Here is a 27,946-nt window from a genome sequence, read left to right on the forward strand (position 1 = left end):
AGAATGGTCGAGGTAACAAATCAAAAATAACGTAAACACAATCTCAATCATTAATTAGCAAATATTAACTGTGGTAAAGTTATCTTTACGTTCTGAAGTAATTGTTGTGTTCCGCGCCCGTGGCCGTCCACGGGCGTGACCCCCTACCTCCACCAAGGCAACGTTCTCCAACGCTGTCTGGTCTGCTTGCTTCGGTGAGTTCCTTGTGCTTGGACTCTGGTTCCTGTTTCGTCTTGGTGTTCCTGGTTCCTGACTTTGGATTGGCTTACGGTGATTCTCTGGTTCCTGACTTCGGATTGGCTTACGGTGATTCCCTGGTTCCTGACTTCGGATTGGCAAGCGGTGATTCTCTGGTACACGACTTCGGACTGGTGAGCGTCGACCCTCTGGCACTTGACCTAGGACTCCTTCAAGACCACTGTCTCCAAAGGCCCACCTAAGTCCCAGCGGCCCGGGTCCCTACGTGCTCCTCCTGGGGGGACCGCGGGCTTCCAGTGCGAAGCTCCAGTTGGCCTTTGCACCGATACCCCGACCTCTCTAGGTCCACCTAAGTCCCAGCGGTCGGGTCCCTACGGGCTCCTCCCAGGGGGGACCGCAGACCACCAGTGGTGAAGATCGCTCATCTGCTCATCTCCTTGTCCGTCTCCACAGTAGCTTTTGTCTTCAGTGCCAAGAGCCAGCTGCTCTTCTCCTCTGTCCTGCCTCGCCACCCGACGAGAGAACCTACGGATCCTCCGCAAGGTGTAACATCCCCTCGTCGGCCCAAGGGTCCACAAGCCTGAGCATAACAGTAATGTTATGACCAGCAAAGGAAATATCAGGGAGATCCTAGATTTAATTTAGGAGTACAAAAGAAGAATACAATTAAAGAATGTTACAGGAGGTCAAACAATTCTAGTTATATTCCATTGTAGGTTTTATAACACTTAAACTTCCCATAGGAGAATGAGAATTTAGGAAAGAACGTAATTGAACACGCTCAAAAAAACCATATCTTACATTATTTAATTTTAAGACACATTTACTTGGGTATCTGATATTAATGACTGCCCCCAAAATCTCGCTTCTTGACACATTGACAGAAAATCTTTTCTCCGAACCTGAGTCTCCCTCACAACATCCGGGTATATCCAGATTTTCTGGCCTAAGTAGATTTTCTCCCTATTGCGCAAAAACATTCTCAGTATTAAGTCCGAATCAGATGGAAAAACAAAACTTACTAACATAATTCCACGAAATTCAATCTGTTCTTCACACGTTTGTTCTACAATATCCGTTAAATTATTTATTCCATCTGTTTGAGGAATAGGTGTGCTCTGAGTTATCTTCTCCTCAGGTCTCCTCTCTTTCAAAAAATATATTTTTGCAATAGGGGTAATGCCTCCTGAGGTAAGCTTAGTATCTCCTTTAAGTATTTTTTAAATTGCTCTGCTGGTGCCACCAACTTAACCTGTGGGAAGTTTAACACACAAAGATTTTTGTATCTCAGTTTGTTTTCAATATTCTCCAGTTTTCTAGTATTGGACATTTCAGCTTTAACAGTTCCTTCCTGATGTTTCTGTAAATAAGAAACTTTTTCTTCTAATTCGGTGATTTTAGTTGTATGTGATTTTATAACTGGGTCCATCTGTCTTACATGCTGCTGGTGTTACGGTGCCGGTCGCGACTGGGGCCTTACCTTCCCGGGCCTCGGCGGTGCAGATGTCGGCGGCATTCCTGCGGAGGTCTCCGCGGGAACGCCCTTTCTCTAGACGCGCGCGCGCAGGAAGGGGGCTGATATAGCCTGCTTCCCGCCGCGCGACGCTCCACCCTCTTCGAGGACGTCAGATGCCGTGGGGGATTTAACCCCGGCGTCTGCTCTAACTTGGGGCCTTGCAACCGGGTTCCACCGCGGTCCCTAGTTGCTTCAGGCCCCGAGGTGTGCTACAGTGCCTGCCTGTCTGCCTGCTACAGTGCCTGCCTACCTGCCTGATACAGTGCCTGCCTACCTGCCTGCCTGCTAAAGTGCCTGCTTTCTGCTACTTGCCTGCTTTCTACAGTGGTCGGGCCCCTATGGGCTCCTCCCAGGGGGGCTCCGGTCTCCGCTACAGCTCCTGCTACAGTGTCCGAGTCTTGCTACAGTTCCTGCCTGGTTCTAGTACCCGAGTCTTGCCACAGTTCCTGCCTGGTTCCAGTACCCGAGTCTTGCTACAGTTCCTGCCTGGTTCCAGAACCCGTACCCAGTTACAGTATTGCTTCTGTCCTAGTCTGGTTCCAGTTACCTGTCCTGATCCACTACCCGCCTAAGTCCCAGCGGCCGGGCCCCTACGGGCTCCTCCCGGGGGGGGGGGGGAGCTTCGGCTTCCAAGGGTGAAGCCACCTAAGTCCCAGCGGTTGGGTTCCTACGGGCTCCTCCCGGGGGAGCACCAGCTTCCAGGGTAAAGAGCCTCGTCTACCTCCTGCCAGATATCCGCCTCCCGACCTGCTCATTTCGAGAGACATTAGAACACCTTATCCCAGTCTCTTGCAGGTCAGCCCAAGGGTCCACTAAACAGAGACTTCCATAACAGCTGGGTCTCAGTCATAATTGTTTTTTCTAAAGAAATCAGGGCTTGCCAAACAACTTCTAATGTTATCTATTTCTTTAAAGCAATATGGATTTGGGAAGGTTGTGTGCTTACCGCCCCTCTCTGAGAACCTTCTTGCTCCTACCTTGAAGCGGTAATCAGAGCTGCTCCTCCCGTCGATGTTACTGTCGCTGGAGTGCTCTCCAAGCTTTCCGCTTCAGTCACGTCCGGCACCAGCTGTCACTTCTGGGGTGGAATTCCTGCTCTTCCGACGGCTCTCACGCTATCCACCTCAGCCTCTGTTTCCCCCACGACAGGCGCAAGAACATCCAACGACTTCCGTGGATCACTTGTACCTGGATCCCGAGGATCTCCGTAGCCGGGTGGAGATGGAGTCAATGGAGCTCCAGGGCTTAAGGTGGTTTGCAGGTCCGGCATTTGCTCCAGGCTCGACACTACACTGAGCGTCTCACCCGGAGTTTGAAGGTTTGCCGGCAAAAAGAAACCCTCAATTTTTAATTGTGCAGGGGTAGCCATTCATGGAGTCGGGGGTTCCACACGAATTTTCCCTTTGCGCTTCGTATGTTGCATGTTAGGAGAAGAAATTCCAGCTAGAAATCGGAGCTCCTTAATCGCCGTCCTCCCGTTAGGCAGCCATCTTGGATCTCCCTGGTTCCTCCTATTTAGTATTAGCACAATCCAATTAGGAAGAACCACAGAAAAGCTACTTTCTTCAGTGCAACTGTATCTTTTTTTAGATGCAGCAACCAGAATTGCACACAAGGTGCAGTCTCACTGTGGAGTGATACAGAGGCATTATGGCATCTTCCATTTTATTCGCCATTCTCTTCCTAATAATTCCTAACATTCTGTTTGCTTTTTGAATGCCACAGCACACTGCGCCGACGATTTCAAAGTATTATCCACTATGATGCCTAGATCTCTTTCCTGGGTGGTATCTCCTAACATTGTGTAGCTACAGTAAGGATTATTTTTCCCTATATTCATCACCTTGCACTTGTCCATATGAACACCCAATCTTCCAATCTCACAAGGTCCTCCTGCAGTTTATCACAGTCCGCTTGTGATTTAACTACTCTGAATAATTTTGTGTCATCTGCAAATTTGATCACCTCACTCATTGTACCTCTTTTCAGATCATCTATATAAATAAAAATGTTAAATAGTTTGGACAAAATCGCTAATCTCAGAAACCACTGAACTGAATACCTTGTTACCCCAAAAAGCCAACTCTTATCAGTTCTTACCAGTTTTGACACGTTACTCCCCAAGCTTAAGCTGTATCCAAGTTTTTCTCTCCCCCTGTTCTATGTAAGACAACTTTGTCACTGTTTTTTATGGTTGCAATGTAAACCGGTGTGATAATTAACTCTGTTATTTGAACTTCGGTATAGAAAAGTTATAAATAAATAAATAAATAAATAAATTTGGACACAACCTTCATTTCGCATACAGGAAGGTTCTTCTGTACTTACATTACAGATATGTCACACCTGTGACAGGTAAAATAGGTTTAAAAAATTTTTCGAGAAAACAGCGACATCTGCTGGATGTAAGCGCCATCTGTTACACCTTACACTAACACACGCTACACTAATCATTTCGCCAGTCCAGGTCCACATTTCACTTCCATTTTAACACATTCGCGCACTTTTTTTGCCAGAAGATAACTATTTCCTTTACAGATAAAATACACCCACCACCCTCTTCACGCCCCCCACACACACATGCCAAATTGATTTACTTCCCACAGCCTCCCAACACACACAAAACCACCCTCCTCACATCCCCCACACACATGCCAAATGTATTTACTTCCCAGGCCCTCACAACACACACAAAACCTGACAGAAGTCCGGGAGGCTCCAGCGGGGGGCCAGGACCGGTCCGGGACACATCTCCTGCACTACGGCCGTCGGCTGCTAGCACTCAACATGGCACCGACGGCCCTTTCCCTTACTATGCCACTCGGAGACACCAATGGCGGCAGTAGCCCATGTGACATAGTAAGGGTGAGGGCCCCTTGGTGCCATTTTCAGGACTGGCAGACGGCGGACCTTTGCCCTATGTCAGAGGACCTACCGCTGCCATTGCTCCACCCCACTGACATAGTAAGGGCAAAGGGCTGTCGGAATCCGTTTCAGTGCTCGCAGCCGACGGACCAACGCCAATACATCGCTCCCGGACTGCTCCTGAACGCCCGCTCCACCGACAGACATTTTTATCAGGTCTCGAGGGGTCTGGAGGGTGAGGAGTGGTAATGAATGTATTGCGAACATCTTGGGGAGGGGTCACGAGAGGGGGCAGGTTTCATTCATTCAGCAACTCTGGGGGGGCAGGGGGAGCTACTGTTTTTCGTAGGGCTGGGGGAGGGGGCAGGAGAGTGTGGGGTGGTTAGTTTAAGAGAACTTTTCTCATATGGTTGTTTTTTGGGGGAAGGGGGAGGTTCACACACAAATACATACACTAAACTTGCACGATCTCGGGAACGCACCAAAATAGCCCTCCCCAGACCACAAAACAAATTTGGAAGTGCAGATTTGGTTAGGCACTCCCCTATTTGGCTACATAACGCGCACAGACGCCCAGGGACAGACCACATGTAGCACCAACAATTTTAATTTCCCAGGTCTTGGGAGGGGGCAGGAGGGTGGGGGGTTATTATTTGATTTAAAGGGTTGGGATTGGGGGAGGTTTGGGGTGGGGGGTTCCCACAGAAATAGAAAGACAAAGGTTTTCTGATCTGAAGGGTAGGCAGTAGGCGGGGGGAGGTGAGTGTCAGGGGAGGGAGAATGAGGGGAGAGGTGAGTGTCAGGGGAGAGAGTTGGAGTGGGGACAGGGGAGGGAAGGGGGGGTGAGTGACCAAGGGGGAGGAGGATGAGTGACTGAGGTAAATGAGCAAGGGGAAGGGGGAGGGAGGGTAAAGAACCTGACTCTGCCATTGCAACGCGTGGCCGGGTACCGCTAGTTTATAAATATATTAAAAAGCACCGGTCCAAGTACAGATCCCTGAGGCACTCCACTGTTTACCTGTTTCCACCTTGAAAGCAGACCATTTAATCCTATTCTCTGTTTCCTGTGTTTTAAACAGTTTGCAGTCCACAAAAGGACATCTCCTATCCCATAACTTTTTAATTTTCTTAGAAGTCTCTCCTGAGGGACTTTGTCAAATGACTTCTAAAAATCCAAATACACCACATCTACCAGTTCATCTTTATCAACATGCTTATTCGCTCCTTCAAAAAAATGTAGCAGATTTGTGAGGCAAAACTTACCTTGGGTAAATCCATGCTGGCTGAGTCCCATTAAACCATGTCTTTCTGTATGCTCTGTGATTTTAATTTCTATTATAGTTTCCACAATTTTTCCCGGCACTGAAATCAGGCTCACCGGTCTGTAGTTTCCCGGACCTCTGGAGCCTTTTTTATATATTGGGGTTACATTAGCCACCTTCCAGTCTTCAGGTACAATGGATGATTTTAATAATAGGTTACACATTTCTTGTAATAGTTCTGAAATTTCATTTTTGAGTTCTTTCAGAACCCTGGGATGTATACTATCCAGGTGATTTGCTACTCTTCACTTTGTCAATCTGGCCTACTGCATCTTCCAGGTTCACCATGATTTGGGTCAAATCCTGAGCAGTGGCACACACGGCGCTTCCTCTCTTTTCCAGTTGTTATTGTAAGCTCATGATAGAGGCCATGGGTTCTCAACTTCTGCCTTTATTTATTTATTTATAAAAAATTGCATAGCCACTGATCCACAGAACTCGGCAGACTACAATACACATTGTTAGCTAACAACTACACTTTGTAGGGGAAGCCATTCCATATTGTTTTTGTTGCCCTCTTCTGAAGGTTTTCTGGTTCTGCTCAGTCTTTTTTGAGTTGGGCGACTAGAATTGTATGCAATAATCAAGATGTTGTCATAACATGAATCAATACTGAGGCATTATAATAGTCTCTGTTTTTTATTGTCCATTCCTTTCCAAATCATTCCTAGCATTCTGTTTACTTTTTTGACTGCTGCCAATTATGTACAACATGCATAATAAAACAAGGTAATGCATATTAAAAAATTATTACAATACAAGCTTCACAAAAACAGACATAAACATAAACACATGGAAGCGAATATTCAGCCACTGAGCAGCTTGGCTAGCGAGCCAGATAAACATATTGAACTAACTGGAGGGGGAAAATCAGCGACGTAGTCGCACTGCTGAATATACCAAACTATCTGTTTATGCAGCTAATGTTAGGATAGCCCTACTGCATGACCAGAGTTAGCCACATAAGTTAAGCGGCTTACTCCATTCCTCCCTGAAATTCCTCCTGCCTGCCCAACGCCCCTGACTTATGTGGCTAAATTTCAGAACAGCCTTCTAAAAAGAGATTATTCTGTTCAATGATGTGTTAGTAGAGGGAGCAATCAGCAGTATTAAGTGAAATTTATTCACTTCTTTACTTACTGGCAATTTCTCCCCTCTACTGTCACATGTTAGTGAAAGGACCAATCCCCCTTTCAGAAGGCTGTCCTGAAATGGGATTGGTCCTTTCACTGACATGTATCAGTGAAAAAAACTAATCGGGAACAACCCTGCTGAGAGGAGGTCCTCTCCTAGGGGTTCCTGATGGGGAGGGAAGGATTTCGTAGTCCCAGGAAGTCATTGGCCGGTGGGTGGTGGGAAGTTCGGGATCCACTGAACAACAGGCATTTAAAGGTTAGTAGAAAAGGAATCCCTGGACTCAGACTCAGGCCATCTTGCCCGCTAGGCCGGACTTCGAGGAGGTTCAGCATATTGGGGTGGAAGATATAACTTTTTTTTTATGTAGATTGGCATGCAAATAGCCTCTGAGTAAAAAAAAAGTGTGCTATTTGTTACCTGTGTGTCTTTTGTATGCCATTAGTTTACTGCATTGCATGGGGACCCTGAGTTTTAGTGCCATAATTTAAAGCAAATTTAAGTGCAGGTTTTATTACATACGGGCCGATTCAGTAAAGTCCGCGGGAGAGCAGGCGAACGCCCATTCGCCTGCGCGAGCGATTCAGTATTTATATGAGGCCCGGCGGTAGAAACGGGCAAAAGGAGGCGCTAGGGACACTAGCGCGTCCCTAGCGCCTCCTTTTGGCCCGGAGCGGCGGCTGTCAGCGGGTTTGACAGCCGACGCTCAATTTTGCCGGCGTCGGTTCTCGAGCCCGCTGACAATGGCTGTCATTTTGCCGGCGTCCAGTTTCCGAGTCAATGGCGGACTCGGAAACTGGATGCCGGCAAAATCGAGTATTCGTTTTTCGCACTGACAGCCGCGGGCCTACTTCAAATTTTTTTTTTCACTTTTTTTACCCTTCGGGACCTCCGACTTAATATCACCATGTGCACTTTCCCGGTGCCCGAAGAAATTAGCGCCTACCTTTGGGTAGGCGCTAATTTCTGAAAGCAAAATGTGCGGCTTGGCAGCACATTTTGTTTTCTGAATCGTGCGGGAATACCTAATAGGGCCATCAACATGCATTTGCATGTTGAAGGCGCTATTAGGTTCTGCGGGTTGGACGTGCGTTTTCGGCCCCTTATTGAATAAGGGGTAAGGGAAAACGCGCGTCCAATGGCGGGTTAACAGTGTGCTCCGTCGGAGTGCACTGTACTATATCGGCCCGATAGTTTGTACCTGAGGAAATGGAGGATAAAATGACTTGTGTAAGGTCACAAGGAGAAGCAGTGGGATTTGAAATCTGGCTTCCCTCGTTTGCAGCCCACTGTGCTCTGCTAGGCTACTCCTGTAGTCTCTAAGCAGCCTGCACGAGTTTGATTTCTGTACAGGCAGATGTATCTAAATAGCTTGCAGCCAGAGTTAAGTAATGGTTGTTTTGTGTTGTTTGTGTGGGAATTAAGTGTTTGTGAGCTGAATGGGACCTAGAAAGGGAGAGGAGGCAGGGGGCAGCTGTGCCGCCCTGGCGACCTTCATTAAAGAAAAGGTGCTGGAAACTTTTGCTTGCGGTTTGCAGCAGCTGGAGCTGGAGCTCTCTCTGGCCGGGGGAGGTTTCCGATTTTCCGGGACAGCTTTCGCCCCTGTGGGTTCTTGGATGGAACGAGGGCTTTCTCCGCTGAGCTGTCTGGGGGCTGAGAAATAGCCTGGATGTCTGATATTTCTGTTTTCTTTCTTCGGACAGTTTTAGTTAAAAGTTGAGAATCTCGTATGATCGTATCCCTCCTGCTGGGAGTTCACCAGAGTCTGTCAGGGGTTTGTTTTTTTTTTTGCTTTTAATACAGGGTTTGCATCGTTAATTTAATAAAATAGCAATCAGTGAAGTAACTCATCTCCCGGCAGTACCCTTCTGGTTACCAAGCTTTTGTGGAAGGTTTAATTTTTTGGAGGGGGTCTCTGATTTTTCTACCTTTTAAATTTCATTTGAAGACGCCTTTCTTCCGAGGGGCATTTTTCCAGTCTCTTCTCTGATTAACTACTCCTCTAAGTGCCCTAATCTTCTTATCTCTTGTATCTCCTTGGAGCAGAGGATTTCCCTGACGCATGGTGCCCGCATGGCTGCTGTTGAGTTATGGTTTGTATTCCTATGCTGATGCGTCGGCTGATTTTCTGTGGGGCTATAGAAGAATTATCATATGAATGATATAGGTTTGCACGTTAATACCTGAAAGACAGAGAGGGCAAAGTCAAAGCAACGCCTTCCGTAATTTGTGTTCATGCATAGTTCATGTCGTAACTTTTTGTATTTATTTATTTTGCATTTAATACAATTTCAGGCAACAAAGTTAAGCTGAAGAGTCTCAGCAAAATTGCTGAAGCCTGATACTGCATTTTGCAATCGTGGTTGTAAGGTTTGGTAGCCAAGAAGACTTTAATAGAAAGAGTTTTTTCATATTAGACTGCCAAAATGCAGCATTGTAATTCAGTTTGAAAGAGCCTTCCCTTAAACTGATACAGCAGATAACCTTTTTTAAGTGGCATTTCCGTAGTCGCAAGCAAAAAAAGGTCTCTAAAAATAGCCAGAGTATGCCCTTTCTTTGAAGTTCTTGGAAATTAGTCCACTGACTTCTAGCAGTGCTTGGGTGGTGATGCCTGAACCCATGACGTCATGCCTGGGCCTTTGATCCCCTGCTACAAGTTACAACCCTTTGCCAGTTGTAAACTGCCCCTGAATTTCTAGCACAAACGGATAACAAATTCTTTTTGTATTGTCATAGAACTTCAGGCTTCCCTCCCCTTTCATGCAAACAGCAGCTAAAGACCTACTTCTACCATGGCTGTGAAATGCTATTAAAAGCAATATTTAACGTGATGCTAATTAGTGCTAAACTACCAGTCCCAGTAGAACTTTCCATGGCCACTTTGAGTGCTAATATGGTATTCACTGTAGCTATCCAGTTTTCAAGCTTTAGAGGTAATAGTTTAGTTTCTGTGTGTGTGTAGGATTTGGCAGTTAGGGTTAAGTCTAAGAGCTCACTAAGTACATGGAAAGTGCAGCTGTAGGAGGCGATGGAATGTAAGTTAGTTCCAGCCATAAATTACAAATGAATTCTCTGCATTAGTTAGCCTGGCGTATTTGGATTCAGTGGTAGGGTGCTGAACAGATTCATAGCAGAAGGGCGGTGATGATAGTGTGTGTCACGTTACATTTTTATGCTTTTACTGTTGCACAAAGGCGAAGATAATAGCCAAGCAGATTGCAGAGCAGCTTCGGCATGTAAATCTATCAGCACGGTTTTAATGACGGATGTTGGGGCAGGCCACCTTTGGCAACTCACACCAGCGAAAAACAAATAAAACCATAACAAACGTGATTTCACATCCCATGGAGTGTCACAAAGAAGGCAAGTATTTCAGTGCGATCAATTAACCAAAATGGCCTAGTCGGTACTGGCACCAGATGACCCTCTGTAGCTGATGCTTGGGTCTTTGAGAAACATGAACACCATCATGTTGTAAGCGATTAAAAATAAAGGAGTAAATGAAGTACCAAATAAACCATAAAGTGGGGAAAAGAGAAGAGGGAGCCGTATCTTTGGAAAGGTTGGGTTTGTGGTTACTCCCTCTTCCCCAAGGTGCAAGCCCCCAAGGCTCATGGAACTAAGGCAGAAATGCCTCACTACTCCCAATATGGACCCATCAAGGCTTCCCACCACCCCAAATTAAAGCCTAAATATACAACAAAATAAGGAAAGTGAGTGGGGGGATGGGGCAGGCAGAGCACAATGTTCATGGCCTTGTCAGCCATGAATTTCTTGATATTATTTGGGACGATGCATGAGCATGCTCTGTCCTTGGGCGTCAGTTCTCCAGGGACCTAAACAGGGTTTCGTGTGCAGCCAGGGGTTGTCCAGCCCACCTTATCTCTCTAGCCCAACTGATGGTAACCTTTGCTTCTGCTAGGAGGTCATCCACGAGGAGGGCTCGGGCACCTCCTCGTGAATGTTGCTGGGGCACCACGTATGGAGTGCCCATAGATAGGAGGTGCAAATGAAAAAGGACATCCAGAATTGCAAGAACAGGTTTATCAAAAAAGTGAGGAAAGGGATGAGATGAGGATAAAACCAAACGATGTGGCAGAAGGGGCATAGTGCAGAGCTCGAGAGAGCCTCCATGAGGCTGCCTGGGTTTATGACCCAATGTGCCACTCGCCACTATAAATATACGGAACATCTGGAGGTGTAGTAAGCCTTCCATTAGAGTCCTTTTTCCCCTCCTCCACACTGTATCTAGGAAGGAGGTAAGAGCTATGAAATGGATTGAATGTAAAATCAGAAGATAGATAGCCTTCCTAGGTATGGCCTCAACGTTAGCTGTGGCTCTTGAGTAGAAGAGGTGGGTTGAGTGGACAGGGGAGGTCTCTAATGAAGGGGACTATACTCAGGTTTGCAGGAGGGGGGATCAAATACTGGTGGGGAGCTCCAGCCTGCAGAACTCCCCCTTCCCCTCAACAGAGTGGACAGATACATGGATGCCCTGGCTTTGATGGATCTGAGAATCATGGCGGCTGATAAGGGGTTTTTCATGCCCATCCACCATGCCAACTTGAGTGGCCGCACCCATATGGATCAGTCCTCTAAAAGAAGGTGACCAATCTTAGTGGTTGAGGCTGAGGTCAGTTGGCGGCATACTGTGGGAGACTCCAGCACCTTCACTCCCAGAGCAGGGTTATGGAGAAGGGGGTTCTTCCAGGTAGTCTCCTGCAGGGACCGCTAGCCTTCTTGTCATGGAAACCATGGTCCATAACTTAAAAATGTCTCAGTAGAAAAACAGCAAAGTGTTGAGAGGTCATTAGTGAATCCTCTTGCATGTATAATAAACAGCTACCAGTCATACTGCAACTCGCTTACTTGGTGAAAGAATAAAGTTGCCACAGGGATGGCAGGTCCATCTACAGAAATCTCTGCAGAGCCTGTAAGCAGAAAGTGTGTACATGACTGTTCAAACACGCATGGCCCTGTCTGCCCTCTTCTAGAGGAAGAGACAGGGTACCCTCAGAGACCCAGTGCTTCTTGCCAGCCCAGAAGAAATCCAGCAACTTTCTCTGGGCAAGAAACTCCATGGCGAGACATAGGGTGGTGAGCCAATGATACAGCATGCTGAACACCAGCTGATTCATCACTAAGACCCTCCCATGGTATGACCTGACCGCAAGCAACCTTTCACTTTCTCCTCCAGCTCTTGCCAACAGATTGTGGCTGTGGTTTCCCTGTGACACCTAGATATTTTAGGGTATTTTGGCTCCATGAAAAATTGCCAAACTCACTTGGGAGCATGTCCACCTGCTGCATTTCTATCATAAGCCCTGAGCATTTGGCCTTGTTAATCCTGGTGGAAAATGCAATTGAATAAACCCACTGGCAGGCTCACATCCATGTCATGTCAAGTGGGTCCAAGGCCATGAGGACCACGTTGTCAGCATAAGTGGATAGGTTAATATGAAGTCTGGGCTCCTGCACAAGAGGCACAGGAAAGGCTCAGTGGCAAGCGCATACAGTCACCTGGACAAGGGACACCCCTAACGTACCATCCTCCTTATGCCAGGGGCATACGCCAGAGCTATTAGAGACCAGTTAACTTGACAAGACACTATGCAGACATGTACAGGAGGTGAAGATCCACAAAACAGGGGCTGAACCCAAATTCGTGAAAGGTCTGCATGAGATAACGGTGATGTATCCTGTCAAAAGCTTTCTCCTGATCTACAGACAAAAAGGCCACCAACAGGCCCTTCCTTCGACAGTAGAGAATCAGGACCCAGACTAAAAAGTTAATATCAAAGATTAAAGTGTTTGGGACCATGTAGGACTAGTCTGGGTGGATCATCTGATTTAGCATGGAGCTCTAAATCAAGTAATCCATTGTATAGGATTGGTCTGAGTGGATCTGCTGATTGAGAGAGACCATTTTGGTTGTGATTTTATAGTCTGTGGAAAATAATGAGACCAGCCACAAGTTCAGCAAATCAAGGGGTTTCCCTTTTTTGGGAAGCAGCGCCAATACTGCACAGCAAAATGACAGTGGTATCTCTTATGTTTCCAGGACTTCCACTATGACCCGCAGGAGATCAGGTCTTAACAGGTCCAAAAAGTGGTGGAAAAGTTCTACTATTAAACAACTGATGCCCAGCGTCTTGTGGTTGGGCATCTGGTTCAGGGCCTCAGAAATTTCTGCTAGACTCAAGGACACATCTAGTTTGTTTCTTCTGTTCTGACTGTTGACAGGAATCCTCTCCCATACAGGCACAAGGGTCAACAGGCTCCAGAGAGAAGAGGGTTGAGTAGAAGTCCCTGACCGCCAGCAAAATTCTCCCTGGATCCATGAAGGGAACCCTGTCCACAGCCACTAAAGCCATGATCTGCTTCTGGGCATCCCTCCTCTTCTCCAACCCATAGGAGAAACATGAGCTGCAATCCATTTCTGGAAGGAATTGGATTTGCGACCTCTTGAAGGCCCTCCTAGCCTCACCACTCTTTGAGGTGACAGAAGGTGCACTTATTGTCCATGAATTTGTTTCGCAGAGCCTAATCCATAATAGAGAGCTCCACTTCGAGATCCAACATCTCCCTCTGTAGGCACTCAATCTCTTGGCTTCACTCCCTAGCACCTCTAGCAAAATTCTGATAGAGCCATTTGAGGTGGACTTTCCCCACATCCCACCACTGGATCCACGAGGCAAAATCCACCTCAAATGTGTGCCATTCCACCCAGAACTCCTGAATCACTGCCACAATGACCTCATCCTCCAATAAGGAATTGTTTAAATGCCAGTGGGTGCTCGAGGCCTGGCCTAGTCATACTTTACAGTGGCCGATCCTTCGGTTAGCCACTAGAAGACCCTAGATGCCTTACTATCAGGACTAGTAACAGCATAGTGGGATTTTTCATTCCCTTTTCAGTCTCTCCAAAGAGCTGATTGTGATTGGCTATCCCAAGGGCATTAGGTGGAGCTAAAGGTAGAGAGAGTGTGCTCATTTTGAGTTGGCTCTTGAAGAGTAAGGAGCTATTTTTCATTTCACCTTGCTGAGTTTGGGCCCACAAACCCAACTTGGTATTTTTTCTGCGTTGGAGGACATTCCTGTCTGATAGCTTCTGCCTCATTTCTGAAGAGAGATTTTTGGAAATTTTGGTCAGGTTTTTGATAAGTTTTTCTCATTCAGGAAAACACCCCATGCTTTGGGAGAGGGCAAGCCCCAATCCTGAAGGCAAGGGCTGGAGACCTGTGAGCTACCTCTCTATTCCCTGAAAGAAGCAAGATCAGAGACAGCACTATCCAGCATGGGATATTTTTTAACTTAGAGCATTTTGAATTGTTTTCCCTTCTTGTTAGTGTGGAGGTTTTCTCACACCCCTCTTCACAACTTGGAGGAAGGAGATAGAGAGCTTTGGACAAGACATCAGGCTTTTATCCCAGAGAAGTTACATAGAGTGGAAGGAGAGAACAAGATTGAAACATTAAGATCTGGAAACTCCCAACCGAATCTCTACCCCGAAGGGATCAGGATACAGACTGTGGGCGGAAGCAGAACTTTGGACTCAGGTAGAATCTTTTTCATGGCATGGGGCTCCCCTCTAGGATACCCCAACTTAATGGGCTGTTAACACACAAATGAGAAAACAGTGGCAAGCTCCATTCCAGGAGCTAGAAAGATGGACACAAGCACCCCAGCAGAGAGGCAATGTACATAGTTTGAATGTACAGTTTCATTTGTGGAAAGTTTGTGGAACAGTGATTGCCATTTTGGAAATAATCAGTAAATTTTATTTGAACATCCAGTTTGAGTCCAGTCTGTCTGTCCCTGAGGAGAATACTGCAGCTATGAGATACAGGCACATCAGGAAAAATACTCCATCACCTGGGTCACAAAGGATTTCCTTTTCCCCACAGAAAGAGCTTACTGGGAGATGTAGAGGGAAGGGGAAGGATAGAGAGAGTAGCCTTGATTAACATATTTTATGGCCCTAGGGAAACCAATAAACCCTCCAGCAAAGAGTTACATAAAATGGTGCCCAACGTGGGTCTCAAGAGTGGTGGAGATGTGCAACAGTGTGATTTTGATGAGAAATGTGAAGATATGTGACCATACAGAATAAAAAAGAAGGCTAAGAAAAAAAAAACACAAAACTCATCAAAATGGCGATTGTTCCTGTGCTCGGAGATCAGTGGCAAGAAAAGTGCAGCAAAAGAGAGAAAGTGTGCATCTGGCGTCATTTGCAACATAGACAGCATATAACTAACGGGAAAGTACAAAAGCGGCGGCATGTTTGTTATGCAATCCTCAGCAAGAGGAAGGGAGTGTGTAAGGAGTTTGTGCTAAGGCAACCAGTGAGTCAAAGGCTGAGATGTTTCAAATCGAGTCCATGGCCGAAGCAGACTGTCGAATTGGACAGCTTTGAAAAACCGGATACTGATTAATAATAGCACCATCAGTGAGTGGTTGCGACCCAAGGAATACACACACATCAGGAGAAACACTCCATCACCTGGGCCACAAAGGACAGCCCTGACTAACAAATACTTTTATGGCTTTAGGGGAACTAGCAAACCCCCAGCAAAGGGTTACATTACCTTCATGGACACAAGATGGTGATCTGAAAAGGCTGTCACCTCAATGGCACTTGAAAGGGTCCATGACTTTAGTAAACCATGATGTAGAGCCAGCCGATCCAAGAGTGGAAGACTTGTCCCTCCTATATCCAGACAGATTTGCAGGAAGTAGAGTCAGCCAGGTGATGTAGCCATGAGATGTCAGCCAGGGAGAAACGGTTGACCGTCTCACCCAAGTATGTAGCAGAGGCAGCATGAAGCTCATGGCCAAAATGGTCAAGGCTCTTGAGGATGCAGTTAAAGTCATCCCTGGACACAACCTCCTCCGTTGCATCCAAGATCTGCAATAGGGCTGACAATCAGTGAAAGAATATGAACCTGGTGAGTCCACAGGTCAAGGTGTACATGTTGATCAAAATAATTGTGGAGCTATTGACCCAGATCCGCAAATCCATCATTTGGCATGGCACGACAGATCGGACTTCTAGCATGTCTGTCTGCAAAGATTCCATGAACAGAGTGGCCACTCCCTGGCATGTCTGGAGTGGCTAAAAAGCACCCTGCCACACCGCTCAAAGAGCCAGTTGGCTTCACTCTCTGCAGTGGAGTGAGTCTCCTGCGGGAAACTTATGGAATACCCTCCCTTCTGAAGAAAGGAGAGTACCCAACTCTGCAGAGACTATCCTTGCAGCCTTTGGTATTCAATGCGCTGATTGTCATTCTTTCTGGCAGGATTGTGTTTCAACAGTCCTGATGTCTCTTCAAGGGAGAAATACCAGTTGCATGCAGAATCTTCTAGCATCCTTGGAGCCCAAAGTTTTGCTGTCTTTGAGGTAGTCCAAGAAAGCCCTCGTCAAGTTGTAAAGATGCTCTACATTGGGCCACCTCTCAAGAGCCTATCCATTACATTTTTCCATGCTACTTGCCCCTGCAGGAAACGTTCCAGTTCTCCAGTGGAGATTAAAGTGGATTGACTCAGTGGGGCCTTGTCCCTTCCTGGGTTGTACTGAACTGGTTGGCCTCCCCCCACCCCCAGGTGCACTTGATGGAAAGGAGCTATGTGAATGATCTGGCCAGCAACCCTTCAGGTGACAACTGGAGTCTGCCAGCCCATACTGGGAGGGGATTAGGGCGACCAACTCCAGATTGGTTATATCCACCCTGGCATTCCGCATTGCCTGTCTACTCTCCCAGCTGAGACATACCCTCCTCCCTCCACTAAGGCCTGGAGCAATGGGGATAAGCCCTGGAGGCAAGTAAGGCTACCCCCCTTTACCAGGCCTCTCCCCTGAAAGGGTTTCTCATCCTACCCGGATGCCACAATAATAGCTTGCAATACATACGGTGGTGACAAGAGGAGGGTGGAGGGGAGTCTCTTGGGGGTTCAACTGGGGATTTGATTGGGGAAGTGGATAATGTTCCTAGTTTCAGGACACAAAATGGATTCAAACTCAGGTCAAGAGCGACCTGCTCTTCCCTCCCCAGTGTTGCCATGCTGGGTCAGACCAAGAGGCCATCAAGTCCAACAGAGACCAAACCAGGCCACAAGAACCTGGCAATTACCCAGGTACTGATGCAATTAATAGCAGTGGCTATTCCCTAAGTAAACTTGATTAATAGCCGTTAATGGACTTCTCCTCCAAGAACTTATCCAAACCCTTTTAGAACCCAGCTACACTAACTGCACTAACCTTATCCTCTGGCAACAAATTCCAGACCTTTATTGTGAGTTGAGTGAAAAAGATTAGTCTTAAATGTGTTACTTGCTAACTTCATGGAATGCCCCCTAGTCCTTCTATTATCTGAAAGTGTAAATAACCAATTCACATTTACTCGTTCATGACCTCTCATGATCTTAAAGACCTCTATCATATCCCCCCTCAGCCGTCTCTTCTCCAAGATGAACAGCCCTAACCTCTTCAGCCTTTCCTCATAGGGGAGCTGTTCCATCCCCTTTATCATTTTGGTTGTCCTTCTCTGTACCTTCTCCATCGCAACTATATCTTTTTTGAGATGCGGCGACCAGAATTGTACACAGTATTCAAGGTGCGGTCTCACCATGGAGCGATATAGAGGCACTATGACATTTTCCGTTCTATTAACCATTCCTTTCCTAATAATTCCTAATATTCTGTTTGCTTTTTTGACTGCTGCAGCACACTGAGCCGATGATTTTAAAGTATTATCCACTATGATGCCTAGATCTTTTTCCTGGGTGGTAGCTCCTAATATGGAACCTAACATCGTGTAACTACAGCAAGGGTTATTTTTCCCTATATGCAGCACTTTGCACTTGTCCACATTAAATTTCATCTGCTATTTGAATGCCCAATCTTCCAGTCTTGCAAGGTCCTTCTGTAATGTATCACAATCCGCTTGTGATTTAACTACTCTGAAAATGTTTGTATCGTCCGTAAACTTGATAACCTCACTCGTCGTGTTCCTTTTCAGATCATTTATATATATATTGAAAAGCACCGGTCCAAGAACAGATCCCTGAGGCACTCCACTGTTTACCCTTTTCCACTGAGAAAATTGACCATTTAATCCTACTCTTTCCTGTCTTTTAACCAGTTTGTAATCCATAAAAGGACATTGCCTCCTATCCCATGACTTTTTAGTTTTCTTAGAAGCTTCTCATGAGGGACTTTATCAAATGCCTTCTGAAAATCCAAATACACTACATTTACCGGTTCACCTTTATCCACATGTTTATTAACCCTTTCAAAAAAATGAAGCAGATTTGTTAGGCAGGACTTCCCTTGGGTAAATCCATGTTGACTGTATTCCATTAAAGCATATTTATTTATTTATTATTTTTTTTTTTTTTTTTTTTTTTTTTAATTTATATATTTTATAATGATACATACAGAAAAACATTCTCTTTCCTGATTATAATACATAAAGAAACCAAAGGATCAAGAATTATTTGGAACATCGTCAAAAAAGAAACTTTTCAATATTCAATTATAGAGAACACACAGCCTATTTTAACCTAATGCACCTGAACCGATTATATGGTGGGAGTCTCAACTTTGCAATTATCCAAAAAACCCTTAAGTTTTGTTGGTTCATAAAAAATATAACTTTTCCCCTTATATTGCAGTAAACATTTACATGGGTATCTCACATTTATCTGCATACCTAATGCTCTTGCTTCCTGACACATTTCAACAAATTGTTTTCTTCGAATTTGCGTGTCTCTCATGATGTCTGGGTATATCCATACCTTTTTCCCATAAAATAGCTTATTACGGTTTTTAAGAAACAACCTTAATACTAAATCTCTATCAGAGGAATGTATAAAAGACACCAATAGAGTTCCCCAGTATTCTATTTGATCAATAGATGGAGCTTCCAAAAAGGCTGTCAAATCTGTTTCAAGATTTATATTAGGGGGTTGTGATCCAGTATCTTCAGTTGTTTTTGGTATTGGTGCATAATATATTTTAGATAGCAAAGGTAATGACTCAGAAGGCATTAAGAGAACCTCCGTTAAATATTTTTTAAAATGTTCTCTAGGGGAGATCAATTTAATATACGGGAAATTTAATATCCTTAAATTTAAGTATCTTAATTTGTTCTCAATGTTTTCCATTCTTCTTCTCATCATATTATCCGATTGAATCAGATTAGTTTGCACTTCTTGTACTCCCTTTATTTTCCCAGACATATCCTCAATAATGCCTTCATGGTCTTTAACCTTGACTTCCATCTGCTGGATAGTATTTTGAGATACATTGATTGAACTAGCAAGTGATAATATAGAATTTTCTAACTTTGTTATAGCGCTCCAGATAGCATCCAATGTGACTTCTTTCGGTTTTTGTAATTTTTGCAAAGTAAAGGTGACACTCTTCCCACTTTCACGGGAGATCTCAGAGATCTTATGGTTCTCTCCTTTCGGATCCCCTCCCTCACCTATATATTTCTTAACAGATACTCCTTCTATCACGTTCTTTGTTAAAATCACATTCTCTTTCACATTTTTATCAATTGGAGTTCCACTAGTCAGATGTAATTTGTCCAAGGCATTTCCCTCAGGTGCCCCCTCTGCAACGGAGTTTCCTACGGCTTGTAGCCGAGTCTCTCGGTCGGGTTCCTGAGGGCTACCGTGGCAAGGGGGGGAGGGCGTTGCAGGGGCTCCTGGGCTTAAAGAGATGTTAATGTCTAAGAGGGATAGGTTGTGTTCCCCCCCTAATCCCTCAACAGACTTAGCTCCAGGACTTGAGGCTGCAGCCGGGGCAAAAAAACCTTCTATGCATGGCTGTGAAAGAGCGTTTGGAGTTAGGGCAGAGGTCTCAGTTCGCAAACGCCCCTTCCGCTTTGTGTGAGGCATGTCTCTGAGTAATAATCAAATTTAATAGAAGGCTTACCCACACGGCTTCTCTTTCGTTTCTTGATCCTTTTGCGGAGGTTGAGGTGGAGACCAGAAATTAATAGTCCGCGTTCGCCATAAAATAATTCAAGTCCATATCAAAGTCCGAGCAAAGTTGGAGCTAAGTCGCGCGCGCCCCTTGGGCGCGCGCGGCTTAGGCGACGCGCCGGCGGTTGCGACGCGGCGTAAAGGGGCTGGCTTTAAGGACCCCGCCGGTCCCGAACGGATGACGTCACACGGGAGGGCAGGAGCTACCCCGTAGGGGCCGGAAACAGCTGGGCTCTCACCCCCGGTAAGCTTGCAGATAGAATTCACTCCTTCTCCTCCTCTCCTCGACCTCAGTAGAAATGTGGGCTGGCTTTAAGGACCCCGCCGGTCCCGAACGGATGACGTCACACGGGAGGGCAGGAGCTACCCCGTAGGGGCCGGAAACAGCTGGGCTCTCACCCCCGGTAAGCTTGCAGATAGAATTCACTCCTTCTCCTCCTCTCCTCGACCTCAGTAGAAATGTGGGCTGGCTTTAAGGACCCTGCCGGTCCCGAACGGATGACGTCACACGGGAGGGCAGGAGCTACCCCGTAGGGGCCGGAAACAGCTGGGCTCTCACCCCCGGTAAGCTTGCAGATAGAATTCACTCCTTCTCCTCGACCTCAGTAGAAATGTGGGCTGGCTTTAAGGACCCCGCCGGTCCCGAACGGATGACGTCACACGGGAGGGCAGGAGCTACCCCGTAGGGGCCGGAAACAGCTGGGCTCTCACCCCCGGTAAGCTTGCAGATAGAATTCACTCCTTCTCCTCCTCTCCTCGACCTCAGTAGAAATGTGGGCTGGCTTTAAGGACCCCGCCGGTCCCGAACGGATGACGTCACACGGGAGGGCAGGAGCTACCCCGTAGGGGCCGGAAACAGCTGGGCTCTCACCCCCGGTAAGCTTGCAGATAGAATTCACTCCTTCTCCTCCTCTCCTCGACCTCAGTAGAAATGTGGGCTGGCTTTAAGGACCCTGCCGGTCCCGAACGGATGACGTCACACGGGAGGGCAGGAGCTACCCCGTAGGGGCCGGAAACAGCTGGGCTCTCACCCCCGGTAAGCTTGCAGATAGAATTCACTCCTTCTCCTCGACCTCAGTAGAAATGTGGGCTGGCTTTAAGGACCCCGCCGGTCCCGAACGGATGACGTCACACGGGAGGGCAGGAGCTACCCCGTAGGGGCCGGAAACAGCTGGGCTCTCACCCCCGGTAAGCTTGCAGATAGAATTCACTCCTTCTCCTCCTCTCCTCGACCTCAGTAGAAATGTGGGCTGGCTTTAAGGACCCCGCCGGTCCCGAACGGATGACGTCACACGGGAGGGCAGGAGCTACCCCGTAGGGGCCGGAAACAGCTGGGCTCTCACCCCCGGTAAGCTTGCAGATAGAATTCACTCCTTCTCCTCCTCTCCTCGACCTCAGTAGAAATGTGGGCTGGCTTTAAGGACCCCGCCGGTCCCGAACGGATGACGTCACACGGGAGGGCAGGAGCTACCCCATAGGGGCCGGAAACAGCTGGGCTCTCACCCCCGGTAAGCTTGCAGATAGAATTCACTCCTTCTCCTCCTCTCCTCCTTTATTTATTATTTTTATTATACCGAGTTTCATGATAGGAATCACATCAACCTGGTTTACAATTAACAATGTGAGTAAAGGCAGAGAGTAACATAGTAAAACATTTCCCAATTCAACGTCACATATAGAATGAAACTTAACAGATATAATAACAATATTTAGGATGTGAGAAAGTTACAAAAAACAAGGAAAAATAACTAGGATCTGAAAGGGGGAGGAAATTGAAGGAAGAATATTAACATTTTAGCCAACTGTATCAATTAATAAATATGTATAGTATTATAAAAATATAGATGAGTAGCAAAAATGATCAAATATGATGCTGTTGTGAAGTATAATAATAAGATGCTGTGACTGCGTGTGAAGTTAGTGGGTTTATTACAGTTCACTAACTTTGTGTTTGTGCTGATGGGTGGGGAATTTAATCCAGTTCTGGGAACGCTTTTTTAAAAAGCCACGTTTTTAGTCTCTTCCTAAAAGTTGGGGCGCATGGTTCTTGTCTTAAGTCCGGTGGGATGGAGTTCCAAAGGATTGGACCTGCTGATGAAAGAGCTCTTGAACTGTAGGATTTATGTTGGTAAGTTTTGGCATGAGGTACCTGAAGTGATTCTTTGTAATGTTCCCTGATGGGTCTGGCGGATGTGTATTTTTTAACAGGGATTTGTAAGTCAAGTTGAGTGTGTTGATGGATGTTCTTGTAGATAATCATGATGGTTTTGTACATAATTCTGAAGTGGATCGGTAACCAATGAAGGTCTTTGAGGATGGGGGAGATATGGTCGATTTTCCTGGAGTTTGTAAGTATTCTAGCTGCTGTGTTCTGTACCAAAATCGTAGCGCATATAAATATGCGCTACGATTTTGATCTTGAGAATAATTTCCACTATTTTTCCCGGCACTGAAGTCAGGCTCACCAATCTATAGTGATGTGATATGTCCCATTTGAGGGTGTAGGAGGGATTGATGCGGGTGTCCTCCTTTATGGTGTTGCGCCAAGCTCTGGCTAGGTGTTCTTTTCTTTCTTTGGTATGGGTTTGATATTTTGATTCGTATTGCCACCAGCTGCCACGTATGAAGGTTTAGCAGCAGCTGGGCTTTGTGTGCTAAATCAGTATAGCTGGGGGGTCATCCCCTGAATTGGCACTAATATATACTTTTTTTGTTGTCTCTTACCTTCTTCTTTTGGGGATCTTCCCTTAATGAGTGAAACTATGGCTGCTTCATTGACGCTGCTAACTAAGGATGTGAATCGGGTGCTCGATCGTTCCCGCTTTCGGGTTCGTTTTTTTTTTTTTTTAGTGAAAAATCGTTTTTCGGGTTAGTGCGTGCTAACTCATGTTAGCGCGCACTAACAAAAACAGCAAAAAGTAACAAAAAATAACAAAAATAAACTTTTTTTTAACATGAGTTAACGCGCACTAACCCGAAAAATGATTTTTACGAAAATTCGGGGGGAAAAGTGATTGTTTCTTTTTTTACCCGATATATTAACTAATTTAGAAATATCGTACGATATTTCAATTCATTAGAAAAACAATTCACATCCCTACTTCTAACTGATGTAATAAACAGGGCAATGGCAGGGGCAGTAGGCTCAGAACGGCACATCCCTCCCTTGGGAGCAGTGGAGATTAGCTGTGCTGAATGGGGTTTCTCTCCCTGGTTGACAGGGACAGCTACGTTCCCTCCCTGGATGGTACAAGGTTGGGATAGTTTAAATATCCTCTCTTGGTCAGTTCCTCCATGGATAGTGTCTAATGGGGGAAGGACATTTGTCCCTCCTGAGGCAGTCTTTCCCTGGACAGTGCATGAAGGGGGAAGTACTGTGGTCCCTCCCTGGATGGTGCACAATAGGGGAGGTATCACTGGCCCTGGACGATGCATAATGGGGAGGAGCATTTGTCTCTCCCTGGCCAGTCCCTCCCTGGACGGCACGCAGTGGGGGAAGTACACTTCCCACGCTGGGCAGTTTCTTCCTGGATGGCACATGAAGGGGGAGGTATCACTGTCCCTCTCTGGATGGCACACAATGGGGAAGGTATCACTATTCCTCCCTGGGCAGCCCATAATGGGGGAAGTGCATATGTCCCTCCCTGGGTGGCGCACTGTTGGGGAAGTCCAAATGTCCCCCCAGAGTTGGGATGGAACACTTGCCCCCTCCCCCACCCTATGGCAGTTGCGGGTGAAGACATTCCCTCGCTATCTGGTGCATGGTTGGAGGAGCTTCACATATGACCCCTGAAGGAAGGCTTGTGTGAAGAGGCGCAGCGCCTGGTGCTGCAGTTGCTGGCATCTGTGCAGCTGCCATCGGCCGGGTTCTCTCTGGGAGTGGGGTCACATAACATTGAGGGATCATGTTTGGTGTTACTAGTGGGTACAATACAGAATTTGGACTACCATCTGGGGTTGAAAAATGCATTCATTAAACTCAGAGGTGACTGTGGTTTTCATGGACCAAGACATCTTTGTCACCAGGTTTGCTATTGTGGTGGGGGTGATGTAGGAAAACCTGTAAACCGCTTAGTCCACATTTTGTGTATAAAATAAATAAATAAATAAATAGAAGGGCCCAGTTAGTGTGAAGGTGATGGTTTGCACTGAGACCATGGCTGGTGCTGAGGCAGAGATTGCTAATGGTGGTATTCCCCGCTGCTGCGAGAGGCTGATGGCTTCCTCCGTGTGCTTGGGGTGTGAGGAGTCGCTGCAGGTATGTGATGTTTGTTGTACCTGCCACCACTGGGCCAAAGACGATGGTTACCGGAGCTGATGTGATATGTCCCATGGCCCTAAGGACATCCTCTGTAGGGGAGAAGTGGTAAGGCCCTTGGCATAGTGCGTCTGTACAAGGGCATTGCACACAGAATGGAAAAATATACAGCGGGTCATGGGAGGATTGAAAATTGATGTGAGCGAAAAAAAAGAAAGTTTAGCCTAGCTTGGCAGCAACCAGGTTGCTGGGGGGAAAAAAAAGAGGGGAAAAAATAAAGATTTGGTCTGTGTTAAATGCACACAGGATGGTAAGGGGTCTTTAACTGGCTTGGGTTGTTCAGGCTGGTATTGGTAAGAAATGTAGAGGCAAAGTTTTAAGAGAAACTGATTCGGATTGGTGTGAAATGCATAAAAAAAAGGAGGGGGAAACAGCCAAAACCAAGGGGGAAAATGGGGGAAAGATTTAATTGGAAGCATAAATGAACAAATAAAGACCAGGGAAGGTTTTCTGCTCCAGGACAAGGTAAATACTGAAACCTCTACTGCGATGGCACTGCTTCCCCCCCCCCCCCCCAGCAATCCCTGCTGTTTCAGAAGACAGAAAAAAAAAGGACAACTTATCTTGTGTGTGTGGGATCCACGGAGAGGATTCACCGAGTCTGGGCGAAAGTTGTAGCGAGGGGCGGGGGGAAGGGATGGGCTAAGGAGGTTGGCTAGTTGGTCGGGGGAGGAGAGAACGAAAAGCTTAAACAGAGGTAGTGGTTAAAAAAAAAACAAGAAAGAAAGAAAGAAAGAAACTGAGCAGTGTTTCCTAAAAGACGACCACCACTACTGCAGCTAGTTTGCGGGGCAAAAAAAAAAAAAAAAAAAGCTGCTGCTTTCCTCTTCTTTGCTTCAAACGCTCCCTGGACACAGGACCACAGCTATTCCCTTTCCAAGCCCAGCTGGGAGGCTCAGGACAGGAAACTGCTCCCATCCCAGTCGCCCCAGGCTTTCCGCCTCCTGCTGCCCCCTCTCCCTGCTCGGAGAAAGCCATGGCACGGGGGCAAGGCTTCGCCCGGCTCCGAGGCACCCAGCTGCCCGCTGCCTAACAGCAGCAGCAGGCGGAGCTGCGATGATCGCCGGCCGCCAGCAGAGGAAGCGCCCAGAGAGCTCGGCCGGCGGAAGGAGCGAGAGCGTCCGGCTGGGGCTCGCCGCCCGCTCCGGCCCTACTTCCACCCATGTGTAAAGAAAAGCAGGAGGTCATGATCCTGACGCGTAAGAACTTTTTTTTTTTGTTTGTTTTTCTTTCTTCCTGCATTTCCAGTGGCAAATATCCACGCACGGGGTAGCGGGGAGGTTTCGTTGAGCTTGCTGCGGGGAAATGGCAAAATGTATCTTTCAGCACTGCACCGCGATCGGGGTTCAGCCGGCACGAGTTTGTGCGCGCAGATGTTTCTAAATAGCTTGCATCCAGACTTAAGTAATGGTTGTTTGTGTTGGAATTAAGTGTTTGGGAGCTGAATGGGACCTAGAAAGGGAGAGGAGGCAGGGGGCAGCTGTGCCGCGCTGGCGACCGTCATTAAAGAAAAGGAGCTGGAAACTTTTGCTTGCGGTTTGCAGCAGCTGGAGCTGGAGCTCTCTCTGGCCGGGGGAGGTTTCCGATTTTCCGGGACAGCTTTCGCCCCTGTGGGTTCTTGGATGGAACGAGGGCTTTCTCCGCTGAGCTGTCTGGGGGCTGAGAAATAGCAGCCTGGGTGGGTCTGTCCGTCTTTTCTTTCTGGCTTCGGATAGTTTCCGTTAAAAAGTCTGCCACAGAGTCTTGTCAGGTTGTTTTTTTTTTAATACATCGTTAATTTAATAAAAATAGCAATCAGTGAAGTAACTCATCTCCCGGCAGTACCCTTCTGGTTACCAAGCTTTTGTGGAAGGTTTAATTTTGGAGGGGGGTCTCTGATTTTTCTACCTTTTAAATTTCATTTGAAGACGCCTTTCTTCCGAGGGGCATTTTTCCAGCCTCTTTTCTGATTAACTACTCCTCTAAGTGCCCCAATCTTCTTATCTCTTGTATCTCCTTGGAGCAGAGGATTTCCCTGACGCATGGTGCCCGCATGGCTGCTGTTGAGTTATGGTTTGTATTCCTATGCTGATGCGTCGGCTGATTTTCTGTGGGGCTATAGAAGAATTATCATATGAATGATATAGGTTTGCACGTTAATACCTGAAAGACAGAGGGCAAAGTCAAAGCAACGCCTTCCGTAATTTGTGTTCGTGCATAGTTCATGTCGTAACTTTTTGTATTTATTTATTTTGCATTTAATACAATTTCAGGCAACAAAGTTAAGCTGAAGATTCTCAGCAAAATTGCTGAAGCCTGACACTGCATTTGCAATCGTGGTTGTAAGGTTTGGTAGTTGACAGGAACTTTAATAGGAAGAAACAGACTTTTTTTCATATCAGACTGCCAAAATGTAGCATTGTAATTCAGTTTATTTTATTTATTTAGATTTTTATATTCGCTTTTCGGCACATCAAAGCGGATTGCATTCAGGTACTATAGCTATTTCCCTGTCCCCACGGGGCTTACAGTCAGTTTGAAATAGCATTCGTTTAAACTTATTTAGTAGATAACTTTTTTAAATGACATTTACTGTAGACACGAGGAAAAAAAAAGGTCTCTAAAAATAGCCAGAAGTGAGCATGAGCATGCCCTTTCTTTGAAGTTCTTGGTAATTAGTCCGCTGACTTCTAGCAGCCAGATGACTCCCTTCTTGGGTGGTGATGCCTGAACCCATGATGTCATGCCTGGGCCTTTGATCCCCTGCTAGAAGTTACACCCCCTGCTGGTTGCAAACTGCCCCTGAATTTCTAGCACAAACGGATAACAAATTCTTTTTGTATTGTCATAGAACTTCAGGCTTCCCTCCCCTTTCATGCAAACAGCAGCTAAAGACCTACTTCTACCATGGCTGTGAAATGCTATTAAAAGCAATATTTAAGGTGATGCTAATTAGTGCTAAACTACCAGTCCCAGTAGAACTTTCCATGGCCACTTTGAGTGCTAATATGGTATTCACTGTAGCTATCCAGTTTTCAAGCTTTAGAGGTAATAGTTTAGTTTCTGTGTGTGTGTAGGATTTGGCAGTTAGGGTTAAGTCTAAGAGCTCACTAAGTACATGGAAAGTGCAGCTGTAGGAGGCGATGGAATGTAAGTTAGTTCCAGCCATAAATTACAAATGAATTCTCTGCATTAGTTAGCCTGGCGTATTTGGATTCAGTGGTAGGGTGCTGAACAGATTCATAGCAGAAGGGCGGTGATGATAGTGTGTGTCACGTTACATTTTTATGCTTTTACCTTGAACAAAGGGGAAGATAATAGCCAAGCAGATTGCAGAGCAGCTTCAGCATGTAAATCTATCAGCAGCTCAGAGGGTTTGACTAATTCAGCTTCCATCTGGCCAGCTAGCTATTGCTAGTCCATAGCCTACATAATTACCATTGGGTGCCTGCTTGAATCCACCAAGCATAGGGATGGTGCTGCCTTTTAGCTTGCAGCAGATGGTAGCTGTATCCCTTAAGCCACCTGACAGTGCTTGGTCAGTAAGGAATTCAATAACTAAAATCTTTTGTGGAACGTTGGAAAATGCTAAGCAGATGTGCTCAGATGTTGTTTTATGAC

The 27,946-nt window shown here is 46.3% G+C and overlaps 1 protein-coding gene across 3 annotated transcripts in view; it reads left to right on the forward strand.

Annotated features, from left to right (window-relative positions):
- DLC1 (DLC1 Rho GTPase activating protein) overlaps positions 1-27,946 on the forward strand; it is a 789,115-nt gene that overhangs the window by 687,332 nt on the left and 73,837 nt on the right. The window contains exon 1 of one of the 3 annotated variants that reach the window (XM_029587192.1): positions 25,099-25,545. The exons of 1 other annotated variant lie outside the window; for it this stretch is intronic. In XM_029587192.1, the coding sequence (XP_029443052.1) occupies positions 25,509-25,545 (37 nt within the window). In that variant the 5' untranslated portion in view covers positions 25,099-25,508. Of the gene's footprint in view, positions 1-25,098; positions 25,546-26,205; positions 26,399-27,946 lie in introns of those variants that run through there. One more of the 3 variants, XM_029587194.1, reaches the window with a different exon arrangement.

The sequence above is a fragment of the Rhinatrema bivittatum genome, chromosome 1, assembly GCF_901001135.1.
Source record: "Rhinatrema bivittatum chromosome 1, aRhiBiv1.1, whole genome shotgun sequence".
NCBI lineage: Eukaryota > Metazoa > Chordata > Amphibia > Gymnophiona > Rhinatrematidae > Rhinatrema > Rhinatrema bivittatum.